General features: G+C 34.1%; 2 protein-coding genes across 2 annotated transcripts in view; one reads left to right on the top strand and one right to left on the bottom strand.

The window, feature by feature from the left end:
• Positions 1 to 13,491, bottom strand: part of SRSF11 (serine and arginine rich splicing factor 11) — a 763,374-nt gene that overhangs the window by 65,758 nt on the left and 684,125 nt on the right. The window lies entirely within an intron of this gene.
• The window catches only part of LRRC40 (leucine rich repeat containing 40), a 370,991-nt gene that overhangs the window by 326,697 nt on the left and 30,803 nt on the right, over positions 1 to 13,491 (top strand). Inside the window, exons 4-8 of the mRNA XM_050804592.1 lie at positions 679 to 752; positions 3,108 to 3,237; positions 6,907 to 7,030; positions 9,121 to 9,263; positions 12,437 to 12,609. Coding sequence (XP_050660549.1) covers positions 679 to 752; positions 3,108 to 3,237; positions 6,907 to 7,030; positions 9,121 to 9,263; positions 12,437 to 12,609 — 644 coding nt within the window. The remainder of the gene's footprint in view (positions 1 to 678; positions 753 to 3,107; positions 3,238 to 6,906; positions 7,031 to 9,120; positions 9,264 to 12,436; positions 12,610 to 13,491) is intronic.

Here is a 13,491-nt window from a genome sequence, read left to right as displayed (position 1 = left end):
AAATCATGTCATCAGAGAGCTGTTTTTAGTTTCTAACCCCCTCATCTCTTCTTTGAAATTGAAACTCTACTCAATGAGTTGAAATTTTTCTTAGTATAATATTTAAAGTGGATGACTTAACACTTCATGATTTCTCTCCCCTCCCCTCCCCTTGTCTCCTCTCCTCTCTTCCATTTTTTGAGACAGGGTCTCACTCTGTAGCCCAGGCTGGAGTGCAGTGGCATAATCTGGGCTCACTGCAGCCTTGACCTCCTAGGGTCAAGCGATCTTCCCACCTCAGCCTCCTGAGTAGATGGGGCTACATGTGTGCACCTCCATGCCTGACTAATTAGAATTTTTTTTTTTTCGTAGAGACAAGATCTCACTAATTTGCACAGGCTAGTCTTAAACTCCTGGGTACAAGCAATTTGCCTTCTTTGGCCTCCCAAAGTGCTAGGATTACAGGTATGAGCCACTGCACCTGGCCTTACTTCGTGATTTCTGAACAGCCATTTGGTCATCTTCAAACTGTTCTACATACAGAACAAGTATGTTGAACAGTAGTTCAGTAGTTCAACTTATTGCCATTGAATTGGAGGAACAGGAGATTATTGACTAATTGTTTTGTACACAGGCAAAGCTTATATATTGTTAGTGATAAGACTAAAAATATTGTCTTTGTCTTTTAAAAACTTTTAGATACATGATAATCAGCTGACATCCCTTCCTTCTGCTATAAGAGAGCTAGAAAATCTTCAGAAACTTAATGTCAGGTAAAAATTAGCTTATTTACTTCTGTTGTTGCCGTTATAATGGTTTAAATTTTAATATTGTTTAAATTTTGTCAACATTAAAAGTATCTTTGAATTATCTCAGAAAGTACTTAAAGCAGAATAAGAATTTTAAGTTTTTTAAAGCTTTAATTCTTAGTTTGTATGTTTTTTTCTTTGTTTTAGCATTACTCCCATGATTTCTGATTTTACAAATGCAAGGCTAGTTGATTTTTTTTAAATGCTTAAATTTTTTTTTTTAATAAAACAATTCCTAGTGGTTTGTTATTGTAGTAAACCTCTTTGTTGACGTCTCAACTTTTAAGTTACCTTGATATTCTAAAAAATATCTAAACAATAATGAAGAAATGTAAAACAATTCTTTCATAAATGAAATATCTCGTAGTTTTTATTAGTAGTAGTTTTTAAACTTCTCCAAGGACTCCTGGGGTTCTACAGATATATTTTTGTAACTGTCACGGACATACTGGTACATGGGATGTTCAGTGGCAAAGGGTCTAGCTAACTCTGTTTGCTTTCTGATACATACCCAGACTTTTAAGAAATAATAACTTTGCCTTATGTTTGTTATATAGACAGGCTATGGGAAAGGAGATTTAAAGAGGTCTTATTTTGGAGTAGAAATAAATGGATTAAGAACTGAAAGCATAGTTTGAAAAACTGTGGCTTATAAAATAGGTACGGTTACAGAGCTATGTAACATAATATAGTCAAGTTTGTTTTCTGGAGATAAGCTAACTGGTTTGAGGGAAAATAGTCCCTCCCAGTAACACTCCTCATTTGATGGAAAACACAGAATTACCATTGGCCAGTGAAAATATATATACATAAAAAGGTACTAATTATTTAGAACTCTATCAGAGTATCTTCCACTTACAAGTCAAAGGCATAGACGTGGCGTGTAAAGACAAGAGTGGGGATTGTTGAGAGGAAGAGAAGAAGCAGTAAGTGTTGAGTGACATGGCTCAAGTTTTAGATTGTATACTTAAGAGTGTGCAGGTATGTTCTCAGTGGAGAAGTTTAAAAAAAAGTCTGACTCTTAGGATGGAATAATTAGCTAAGAAAAGGAGATGGAGGAAATATATAGCTAAAATTACATCTCTTCCCAGTTAGATCCCTATCAAGTATGCAAAGATTTCAGCTAAGTAACCAATAACAGTAACTGACTTAACAATATTATTGGTTCTTGTTTTAGGAGACATCTTTCGACTTTTTTTGTCCCAACAAGTTTTATTTTACTGTAATTTAGGGTTATTGTAAGCACCTTATATTTCCCATTTTCCACCTGTTATTTGTAAAGTATCTGTATATGGCATGAAAATAGCATGGAATTCATAAGTGAATATTTAAGTTGTGATAAACCTGGGAACTAGTTCAGTCATCTCTTAATTATCACAGAGTGTGTCATCCTCCATGATTTGGGACTTCTAAACCATTACGCTGAATATCTCTACAGAAGGGCTTAACTGAAAAGACCAAGTATGAAGAAGAGTGGAATTGCGTATTACGTTCAACTTGACATCCTAGGTCCTCAAACAGAAATAGCTATTTTTGCCTTAAAGCCGAATCTCCATATAAGATGTAACTCCATTGTGGTATATGTGTGCATATAGTTTTGTCAAAATTCTCAAAGTCAGTTATAGTATGTATTAGTCTGTTTTCATGCTGCTGACAAAGACATACCCGAGAATGGGAAGAAAAAGAGATTTAATTGGACTTACAGTTCCACATGGCTGGGAGTGCCTCAGAATCATGGTGGGAGGCAAAAGGCACTTCTTACATGGCAGCGGCAGGAGAAAAATGAGGAAGATGCAAAATTGGAAACCCCTGATAAAACCATCAGATCTTGTGAGACTTATTCACTACCACGAGAACAGTATGGGGGAAACCGCCCCCATGATTCATATTATCTCCCACCGGCTCCCTCTCACAACACGTGGGAATTATGGGAGTACAATTCAAGATGAAATTTGTGTGGGAACACAATCAAAGCATATCAGAGTGTAACAAATTAAGAGTCTAGTATGTCCTATCATATTGCATGTCACATCAAGAGTTGATTATAGGCATTCAATCAAAACATCACAAATTATTTATGTTTGGTTAAAAGCCTTTATTTCTTATGTTATTTTTCTTTGAAACCCCAATATGGTTACTTTAGATTACTATTATTGTAATGAGTACATATTTTTGGATATGAATTTTGATAAGTACTTAAAATTAGTAACTATATTTGATTTTTGTGAGTCCAGTGTCATTGGTTAGCAGGAAATGTCTTTGATAAATATTTATTGTATTGCCACTAAATTATTATTCATTTATTTTATCAACCAATAGCCATAACAAACTGAAAATATTCCCTGAAGAAATTACAAACCTAAGAAATCTGAAGTGCCTGTATCTCCAGCATAATGAACTAACCTGCATATCAGAGGGATTTGAACAACTTTCCAATTTAGAAGATTTAGTAAGTTGTGATTTTCCAATTTTTATATAATTCTGGGCTGGTGGGATTTTTCATCAGGCTGAGAAATTAGATATATGATTGAAACTGTGGGAATATGGAAAACTGATTTTGTGATTAGATTATCAGAAATGTGCATTTCAGTTAGATGGCTAAATTTGTCATTGTAAATTTGGTTTTCCTGTATTATGAAATCAACTTTAAGTTTTAATTTAGGAAGACTTTGGGAAGGGTGCAATGAAGATTACTTTGTTATCCAGAGGCTTTACAGCGTAGCAGAATAGAGGAAAGTTGTCTTTGGCATATACCAATTCTCTTTTCTATGCCCATTTCCATTTCCTTCTTTATATTACCTGTGGCCCTTCTGCATTCCAGATGCCCAGGTAATTCACTGAAGGTCCGTCTTCTCTACTTTTCAAAATGGCCACACTTCCTGGCAAAATTTTAATTCTATTGTTTCACTTATCTTAAACAGAGATAACCATAAAGCAATACAAATATTATTTTAGTCATATATTGTTATTATTTTATTTTTGGGGGACAGGGTCTCACTTTATCACCCAGACTGGAGTGCAGTGGCGGGATCTCGCTCACTGCAACCTCCACCTCCCAGGTTCAAGTGATTATCCTGCCTCAGCCTCCCGAGTAGCTGAGATTACAGGCATGTACCACTACTGCCTGGCTAATTTTTGTATTTTTAGTAGAGATGGGGTTTACCATGTTGGCCAGGCTGATCTCAAACTCCTGACCTCGAATGATCCACCCACCTCAGCCTCCCAAAGTTCCAGCATTAATCAGGCTTGAGCCACCACTGCTGGCCTAGTCGTATTATTAAGAATAATAAAAGCAATAGACATTTATCTTTGAGCATTACATATGGCAAGGTAAGCAGTTTTATCCCCTAATACAATAAGAAAGTAAAGCTGATAAAAAGGAAATTTGGAGCTGGGCGTGGTAGTTCGTGCCTGTAATTCCATCACTTTGGGAAGCCAAAGTGGATTTTTTGAGCCCAGGAGTTCGAGACCAGCCTGGAAAACATGGCAAAACCCTGTCTCTACAAAAAATACAAAAATTATCCAGGTGTGGTGGCACATGCCTATAAGTCTCAGCTACTCAGGAGGCTGAGGCAGGGAAGTTGCCTGAGGCAGGGAAGTTGCCTGAGGCAGGGAGATTGAGGCTTTAGTGAGCCATGATTGAGCCACTGCACTGCAGCATGGGTGACAGGAGGCCCTATCTCAAAAAAAGAGAGAGAGGAAAGAAAAAGAGAGAGAAAGGAAGAAAGAAAGAGACAGAGAAAAGGAAATTTGTCAAAAGTAACGCAACTGATAAGTAACAAAATTAGAATTTGCGTATAAGTCAATTTGACTCCAAAGTGTATCCATCTCTTTTTTTTCCATTTTACCACCAAAGGAATAAGATTCCACTGTAGGCTATACCATCTGAAAGACTTTAGCTGTATTAAATCAAATATACTAATATATAATATCTACTCCACATAGTTAATTCATATTGCATTGTTATTCTTTTCCCTTTTACATGTTTTGGAAAACTCCTGTCATTTTAGCTTGCTTTTCATTAAAGGAAGAAATTACTCCTTTTCTATTTTTGTTGTGTGTGCATCCTCCTTGATATTTCCCATCATTTTCTCTAGTGTTTAAAAGTCAAAACATATACTCTTCTCAACCATTCCTTCAATGTCTTCTTGTCTTTCCATATGATCAGATCGGAAATAAGGTTTGGAAAGTAAAAGGCGTAGGTAGATAAAATGAATGGCAAAGGAAGAAGCCATCAGATTTTCTTATTAAAATTGGTGGTAAAAGGTAGCAGTTGTTTTAAAAGAGTCCATTTGGAGTTGAGAACTGAAAGGAAAATTTAAAATAAATAAAATTTCTACTATCCACCTTACATGTTCCCAGAGGCTCATTTGCATAATGAAAGGATGTTTCATTTCAGAATTGTGTTCTACGGACTCAGTGTCAAACCATAAATGTGAGCAACGATATATTAAAACAGATTAAACACCTATAATTTAAACTAGTAATATTACTAATATATACTAGTAATATAAGTAATAACTTATATAAAAACTGCTTAGCACAATGCAACTAATTAAATATTTGCTAAAGGAATGACTTGGCATAAATATGGATTAATTTATATACAGTGTATTTATGTTTTATATCAAGCAATTACTAACTGCAGTAATTATTTAACTTTATTAGTAATTTTATTTAGAATTTACAAGGGAGTTTATTAGAATTATTTGGGTTTTTAAAAATGCTTTGAACATTTCTGAATTAAGTTTTTTGTTAATAATTATCTTAGGCTTTTTATTTTGGAATAATTTTAGGTTTATAGAAAAGCAAATATAGTAAAAGAGTTCTCATATACCCTACCTCCAACTTTCTGTAATGTTAATATTTGATATAACCACAGAAACACTCAAATGTTCACATTGGTACAATACTAATTAAACTGCAGACTTTATTTAGATTTTCCCGGTTTTTCCACTAATGTCCTTGTTTTTGTTTCAGAGTCCAATGCAGGATACCACATTGCATTTAGTGTTACTAACTTTTCATGTTATAAAATATTTATTTATTAGCAATCTTTTGATTCTTAGAGTTTTTAGTATTAGAATTGTAGAATATGTTGTCTGTTGTAGATGATGGTAATATATTGTTATTATAAAATAATTATAGCAGTATGTTTTTAAAAAAGATTTGATCCAGTATTTTTACCTTTTTCTATCTTCTTGGTTTCTTCAGAGTTACAAAATGTTACTGTTAGATTAAATGAATTGTTTAGTGTTAGATTATTTAATGTTATATTACATGAAAATCTTCAGAGAATGGTTTTCCATTCTTTAAAGGAAAACCATTTTTTCTTATTCATTGTTGCCATTGATACTACTTAACACTTTGTGTTATGTAGTGGAGCACTTTACACCTAATTTGAGTGTGATAAAAATTACCTGATTCGTAACAACGGCTTTTAAAGGGAGTTTCAAAAAAAGTTCTCTTATAACTATTTATAGAAAAAACAAACATAATCATTTAAAGAAACATTGAGGTATAGCGATTATTTAAGCAATCTTGAGTGAATGAAGAGTAGAGGGTAGACTTCTAGTACGAGTCAGAGCTGACTTGCTGAGGTCAGCAGAAGAACCAACAGAAAATATTTTTTTTCCCTCAAAAATTTGAATGACCATTTTTTCAGCCTTATTTTTCCTTTTCTCAGGAATTTTTCTTTCTTGCAAAGATGTTTTTCATTTCACATGACAGTTTATTAATAATATGTCTAATTCTTCTTGGGCACTCCATAAATATTGGATGAATACATGAATTTTTGCATTGAAAATATGATGCATAATATGACATGACCTAGTTTTAACAGAATCTGTTATGTAAAATAGTTTTGAAGTTAGAATTCATTTATATCCTGTGTAGTACCATTGATGAACATATAGTGGGCCTGCAGATATTGAAAAAGAATCTTGAAATGAATGATGATCTGTGAAATTTTCAGTGAATGAGGGTTACAAAACTTATCACATCTTAAGTAGTCTCTTTTATGTTGTAATTCCTTCAAAAATTTGAAATCCTTTTTAGGGCATTATTTATTTATTTTTTTACTTGTTTATTCATTTATTTTGTCTTTCTGTTTTTAAAGGATCTTTCAAACAATCGTCTTACAACTGTTCCTGCTAGTTTTTCTTCTCTGTCCAGTCTGGTGAGACTCAATCTTTCTAGTAATCAACTGAAGAGTTTACCAGCAGAAATAAATAGAATGAAAAGTAAGTATTTTCTGTTTTATATAATACATAAATTTGAAGTTGATGCAACTGACATTTAGAAAGTAATTTTTAATATAGTTACAGAGAACTAAAGTAGTAGATTTTTATAGTGGTAAATGTGAACAATAGCAACGGGTCAGATTTTCTCCAGACCGTTATTATGTATCAACTGCCTAAAGAAATACTGTCATAAAGATACTTAGGCATATGAAAAAGAAGAAAATATGATTATTAGTTGTAGTAGGATTATATACCTAAGCTATACTGTCTTTCATTCATTCATTCTACATTCATAGAGAGGTTAGTCCCCTCTTACTGGTGAATCTACCTATGATATGTAGTTGTATTAAAGCTGTAGCCTCCTCATGGTCCATAAGTAATAATGTCGAGAAATAAGTCTTGTTTTGTCTGAGATCCCAGGTTGTCAATCTTTTTTTAAAAAAAAAAAATGTCAAAATTTATTCGTTCTATTAAAGTTTGCCATCAAACCACAGTACTTGAAGTATTGTAGAACTAATATTAAGGGATTAAAAAAGTCAAGGTACATTTTAGTACCTTTTAAATTAGTATACTTCATTATAAAATTCTTAAGAGTCTAAAATCATTATTGATTTGTTTGTTTGTTTGTTTAAAGAAACTGTTGTTACCAGGCACCATGGCATGTGCCTGTAGTCCCAGTTACCCAGGTGGCTGAGGCAGGAGGATCGCTTGAGCCCAGGGAGTTCTGGGCCATAGTGCGGTTATGCCGATTGGGTGTCCACACTTAAGTTCAGCATCATTATGGTGACCTCCCGTAGTGGGGGACCACCAGGTTGCCTAAGGAGGGGTGAACCAACCCAGTTCAGAAACAGCAGGTCAAAACTCCCATCTGATCAATAGTGGGATTGCCCCCTTTGAATATCCACTACGCTCAAGCCTGGGCAACATGGTGAGACCTCTTCTCTGTCTCTAAAAAAGTGAAATAAAATAGATTAATTTAAAAAACTGTTATTTTGTTGTTATTTCTTGGTTGATGGTTAGTCTGTTTTTTTTTTTTTTTCTGATATTTGTAAGCCTTCTTCAATTTTAAAAACCTCCCTTTTGTGGAGCAAGTCATAGAAATGATTGCCTGCATTCAGTTGCAGATAAGTTTGAGGTAAATTTCTAAAATTGTGTTGTTTTGCTTTAGATTAATAGTTATTTGTTGTTTAAAATTGGAGTTTTAAAATGAGTTAAATCTGCCCTAAATCAAATTGACATTTTAGGGGAGTCTTTACTTGGGATACCAATAGTTAAGATTTTCCTGTATTTGTCATTTTTTCAATAAGGATATTATAAAGAGCAGTTAAATGTAAAATATATCTAGAATGAAGATATAAGCAGCATGGACTTTTCATAAATTGAGTGGAAATATCTTGAGAGGTAGGAACATACAGATAAATCAACTGAAAAATACATTTGAGTTTATAGTAATTTTTCTAATATCCAATGTTATAACCAGATGCTTTCTGTTTCTCAGCCATGACAATGATACTTTTAAGCTGTTACACAGAGTACATTTAGTTGTACTTTAACAGAGTACCAGAACTTTATTTTTAAATGTATTATGAAAATGACCTGGATTATTGTTAAATTGCCCAGGCTGGTGTGCAATGACGTGATCATAGCTCAGTGCAAACCTCTATCTCCCAGGCTCAAGCATTCTTCCTGCCTCAACCTCCCAAGTAGCTGGGACTACAGGCATGCACCACCATGCCCAGCTAATTTTTCTTTTTATTTTTAGTAGGGACGAAGTTTCACTCTATGTTGCCCAGGCTGGTCTTGAACTCCAGAACTCAAGTGATCCGCCCACCTTGGCCCTCCCAAAGTGCTGGCATTACAGCACAACTGGCCTAAATAATAATTTTAATATTACTATTTCTCTTTAATTATAATTAAATGTAGAAAAATTTACATTTATTTAATTCAATGGTGTTTGAATATTCTTGATTATATGGCACAGGTTCATAAGTCCTCATAGCAATTTCTTACACATTCTTTAAAGTTGTATACGATCAGAAACTAATTTTTTTTCTCTAGTATTTTTGTTTTTCACTGAATATATATTACAGGGTTGAAGCATTTGGATTGTAATTTAAATCTCTTGGAAACTATACCTCCTGAATTGGCTGGCATGGAATCACTAGAATTGCTGTATTTGCGGAGGAATAAATTACGTTTTCTACCAGAATTTCCTTCTTGTAGTCTGTTGAAGGTACTATTTAGTTGATTATTAAATAACTATTTTTTCCAAAAGTTAATTATTAAAATGCATTTTTTAAAGGAGCTAATGTTGTTTTACATTGGGACTATGTATTAGTTATAAGTACTGTGTTTTTCCCATGTTAATACTTTTCAGAATTTGAATATGATTACTTACATTAGTAGTATTTTTAGTAATACATTTTTAAAAAGAATTTTAAAAATAGAGATTTGTCCATTTCATCTGACCAGCAGTTCATAACTGGAGAAGTAGTAGATAAAGAGGCTAAAATTGTAAGTAGGAGACCTGGAATACCAACCAGGATGCACCTAATTCTATAAAGTGCCACCTCTTACCTTTACCTAATCATAATCAAGTATGTTTGAAATGAATTACATTATTTTGGCTTTAAGTATGTAGAATTAATACTGTCTTCTAAATTTGCCATGGTTTGCCTTTTTTTATATATACCTTTAAGCTCTAGTGTTAAAAGAGTTTATTTTAAACAGAACGATGACATATAAAATGAACTGAAAAAGTTTTCCTTTAATTAAGAATAATTTTTCATCATCTGATAATTATAGTTTCTGTTAATGGAAAATCAGTATATAAAATAATCACTAATGAAAATGTTAAGTAACCAACTGATTACAGTTGATCCTTGAACAATGCAAAGGTTATGAGCATTGACCCCCATGGACTTGAAAATCTGTGTGTAGCTTTTGACTCCCCAAAAACTAGTGGTAGTCTCCTGTTGACCAGAAGCCTTACCAATAACATAAACAATTGATTAACATATAATTTGTATGCCATATGTATTATGTACTATGTTCTTACAATAAAGTAAGCTAGAGAAAAGAATCTTATTAAGAAAATCATAAGGAAGAGAAAATGTGTTTACTATTAATTAAATGGAAGTCAGTCATCATAAAGGTCTTCATTTTCATTGTCCTCATGTTGAGTAGGCTGAGGAGGAGGAAAAGAAGGGGTTAGTCTTGCTGTCTCAGAGATGGCAGAGGTGGAGGGAAATCCATATATAAGTGGACCTGTACAGTTCAAACCTATTGTTGTTCAAGGATCAACTGTGTTTATAGTACCATGCTGTATTGATACCACAATTTACATCATCTGCTTACAAGATGAATCCTGTGTCTGAAATGGTGAGCAACTTCAATCTATGGTATATGTCAAGCAATTCGACTTTTCTTGTAATGTCATGACTTTTCACTCCTTCTTGGGAGAACTTTCAGCATCACTAGTAGTACTTTATATTAGTCCCATGATGTTATTTGAAATTTATGGTTTTGCAGTAAACACTATGAGAAACACAAGAGAACTGCAAGAGATCATTTTTTACTGTGACACGCAATTTACTGGAGAGGTGAGCTGCTCACCTGGAAATGATTAGCTTCATACAGGTTTTAAGTGGACACTCACAACATAGGCTCACCACCGTACCAACAAGAAGTGGCAACAAAATTATTATAATAGTACAGTATGTACTACAGTTAATTTTATGTAGTTATGGTTTTTCTTTTTTTGAGGCAGAGTCTCTGATTTATTATTGTTATTATTATTATTTTTTTTTTTTGAGGCAGAGTCTTGCTCTCCAGGCTGGAGTACAGTGGTGCAATCTCAGCTCACAGCAACCTCCGCCTGACAGGTTCAAGTGATTCTCCTGCCTCAGCCTCCCAAGTAGCTGGGATTACAGGTGCCCACCACCACGCCTGGCTAATTTCTGTATTTTTAGTAGAGACAGGGTTTCACCACGTTGGCCAGGCGGGTCTCAAACTCCTGACCTCAGGTTATCAGCCTGCCTCGGCCTCCCGGAGTGCTGGGATTACAGGCGTGAGCCCACCGTGCCTGGCCTAGTTTTATGTAGTTATGACTGCATCTTCATATTTGTTTACATTTGTCTGTAAGTTGTATGTAAGTTTTGATACATTTTAACTTTTTTTTTTTTTTTTTTTTTTTGAGATGGAGTCTGGCTCTGTCGCCCAGGCTGGAGTGCAGTGGCCGGATCTCAGCTCACTGCAAGCTCCGCCTCCCGGGTTTTTACGCCATTCTCCTGCCTCAGCCTCCCGAGTAGCTGGGACTACAGGCGCCCGCCACCTCGCCCGGCTAGTTTTTTGTATTTTTTAGTAGAGACGGGGTTTCACCGTGTTCGCCAGGATGGTCTCGATCTCCTGACCTCGTGATCCGCCCGTCTCGGCCTCCCAAAGTGCTGGGATTACAGGCTTGAGCCACCGCGCCCGGCCCATTTTAACTTTTTATAATAGATTTGTATATATTTTATGGTAATCAATGATAAACTAGTATCTACATATATTAAATACATTGATGACATAGTAACTTTTTTATTTTTAAAAGTGTTTTTAGGCTACACAGTTGGTTTGCAAGTTTTTTCAAATTGTCACAAATCTCCAAAATAAAATTTCAATATATTTTCTGAAAAAATTTATATAAAAGTGGACCCTCACAGTTTAAACCCTTGTTCAAGGACCAGCTGTATAATATAAATAACTTTTTAAAAAGCTGATATAACTTTGTTTTTCAAGTAGTTTTTGGATTTATATTTTTATTATTTAAATGTAACTACTAAATTATTTCTCTACTTTGGTTTTTTTTTTTTTTTTGAGATGGGTTCTTGCTCTGTCATCCAGGCTAGAGTGCAATGGTGTGATCTCTGCTCACTGCAACCTCTGCCACCTGGGTTCAAGCGATTCTCCTGCCTTAGCCTCCTGAGTAGCTGAAACTACAGGCATGTGCCACCACACTTGGCTAATTTTTTGTATTTTTAGTAAAGACGGGGTTTCACCATGTTGGCCAGGCTGGTCTCAAACTCCTGAACTTGTGATCCGCCTGCCTCAGCCTCCCAAAGTGCTGGGATTACAGGCATGAGCTACTGCGCCCAGCCTACTTTGATTTTATAAACTTGATGCTTCTGCCAGATTCAACCTTTGATTATTTTTAAATTGCCAAAAAAATTTCTCATTTGACATTCTTCTTTAGCTGAAAGATAGCCTAAATGTAATTGAAAATGTAAACATCTTGATATTTATAAAGTTGCATTTTTTCTATGTGTTTTTCAATCGCTTGAAATTAAGAGTACCTACAATTTTATTTTCATTATCTACTATAAAATTGAATACAGATACACACATAACTCATCTTTGATTTTGTAGGAATTGCACGTAGGTGAAAACCAGATTGAAATGTTAGAGGCAGAACATCTTAAACATCTGAATTCAATTCTTGTGCTAGACCTGAGGGATAACAAGTTAAAATCTGTTCCAGATGAAATTACACTACTACAGTCCTTGGAAAGGCTTGACCTAAGCAACAATGATATTAGTAGGTAAGTTTAAATATGAAATGAATAGAAATTGTGTTTGTATTTGGTTATAATTCATAATTTGAAACATTTGTTTAAAAATCATGAGGTTCCTTTTTTCTAAATTGAATTCACTAAATATTGATTGAGCAGTAATTATGAACAGATAAAGAAAGATTAATTAGGTTTTGTCTTTAACAGCAAGCTAGATATGGTAATAGAAGCAGACATATTTATGACTTACTCTAACTAGATTATCATTAGTGTTAGTATTATTACTCTTACTAGAGTATAATTTAGTTCTAGTTACCCCCTAGAACTAAATTCTAAGAACGCTGGAATATATTTACTTTAAAAGCATTGCCATAGCACTGTTTCCCAAATATGGGTATGTATTAGAATCATTTGAGAAACATTGAGAAAAAAAAAATACAGTTTCTGGGACACTAATGAATCAGAATCTCTGATGATGGGACCCTAGAGTTTTTGTTCTTTGTTTTCTTTAAAACAGTTCCTAGAATTTGATGCTTCTGGTCTTCCAACCAGCAATGAACTGGGAACCATGTATAAAAACCCTTTCTTTGTTTTATTCCTTTACCCTAGAATGCTTTTTTTTTTTTTTTTTTTTTGCCTAATAGTATTTCGTTTTTCATTTTAAGTCCAAATCTGGTTTCTGCTACTCCCTTCTCCCCCTTAAAGCCTCACCAGTGTCTATATCTCTACTCTCATGGCAACTTGACTTGTTTAGCATTTATCTTTTTATATCATACTCATTTGTTAATATGTAACTTACATACAATAAAATTTACCAATCAAGCATACAACTTGATGGTTTTTGGCAAAGGTATGTATTTGTGTAACCATAATCACAGCCATGTAGAACATTTCTATCTCCCTAAAAAGTTT

This window comes from Macaca thibetana, chromosome 1 (assembly GCF_024542745.1).
Source record: "Macaca thibetana thibetana isolate TM-01 chromosome 1, ASM2454274v1, whole genome shotgun sequence".
Taxonomy (NCBI): Eukaryota; Metazoa; Chordata; class Mammalia; order Primates; family Cercopithecidae; genus Macaca; species Macaca thibetana.
The sequence above is the reverse complement of the archived record's forward strand: the minus strand, read 5'-3'. Positions and strand labels throughout refer to the sequence as shown.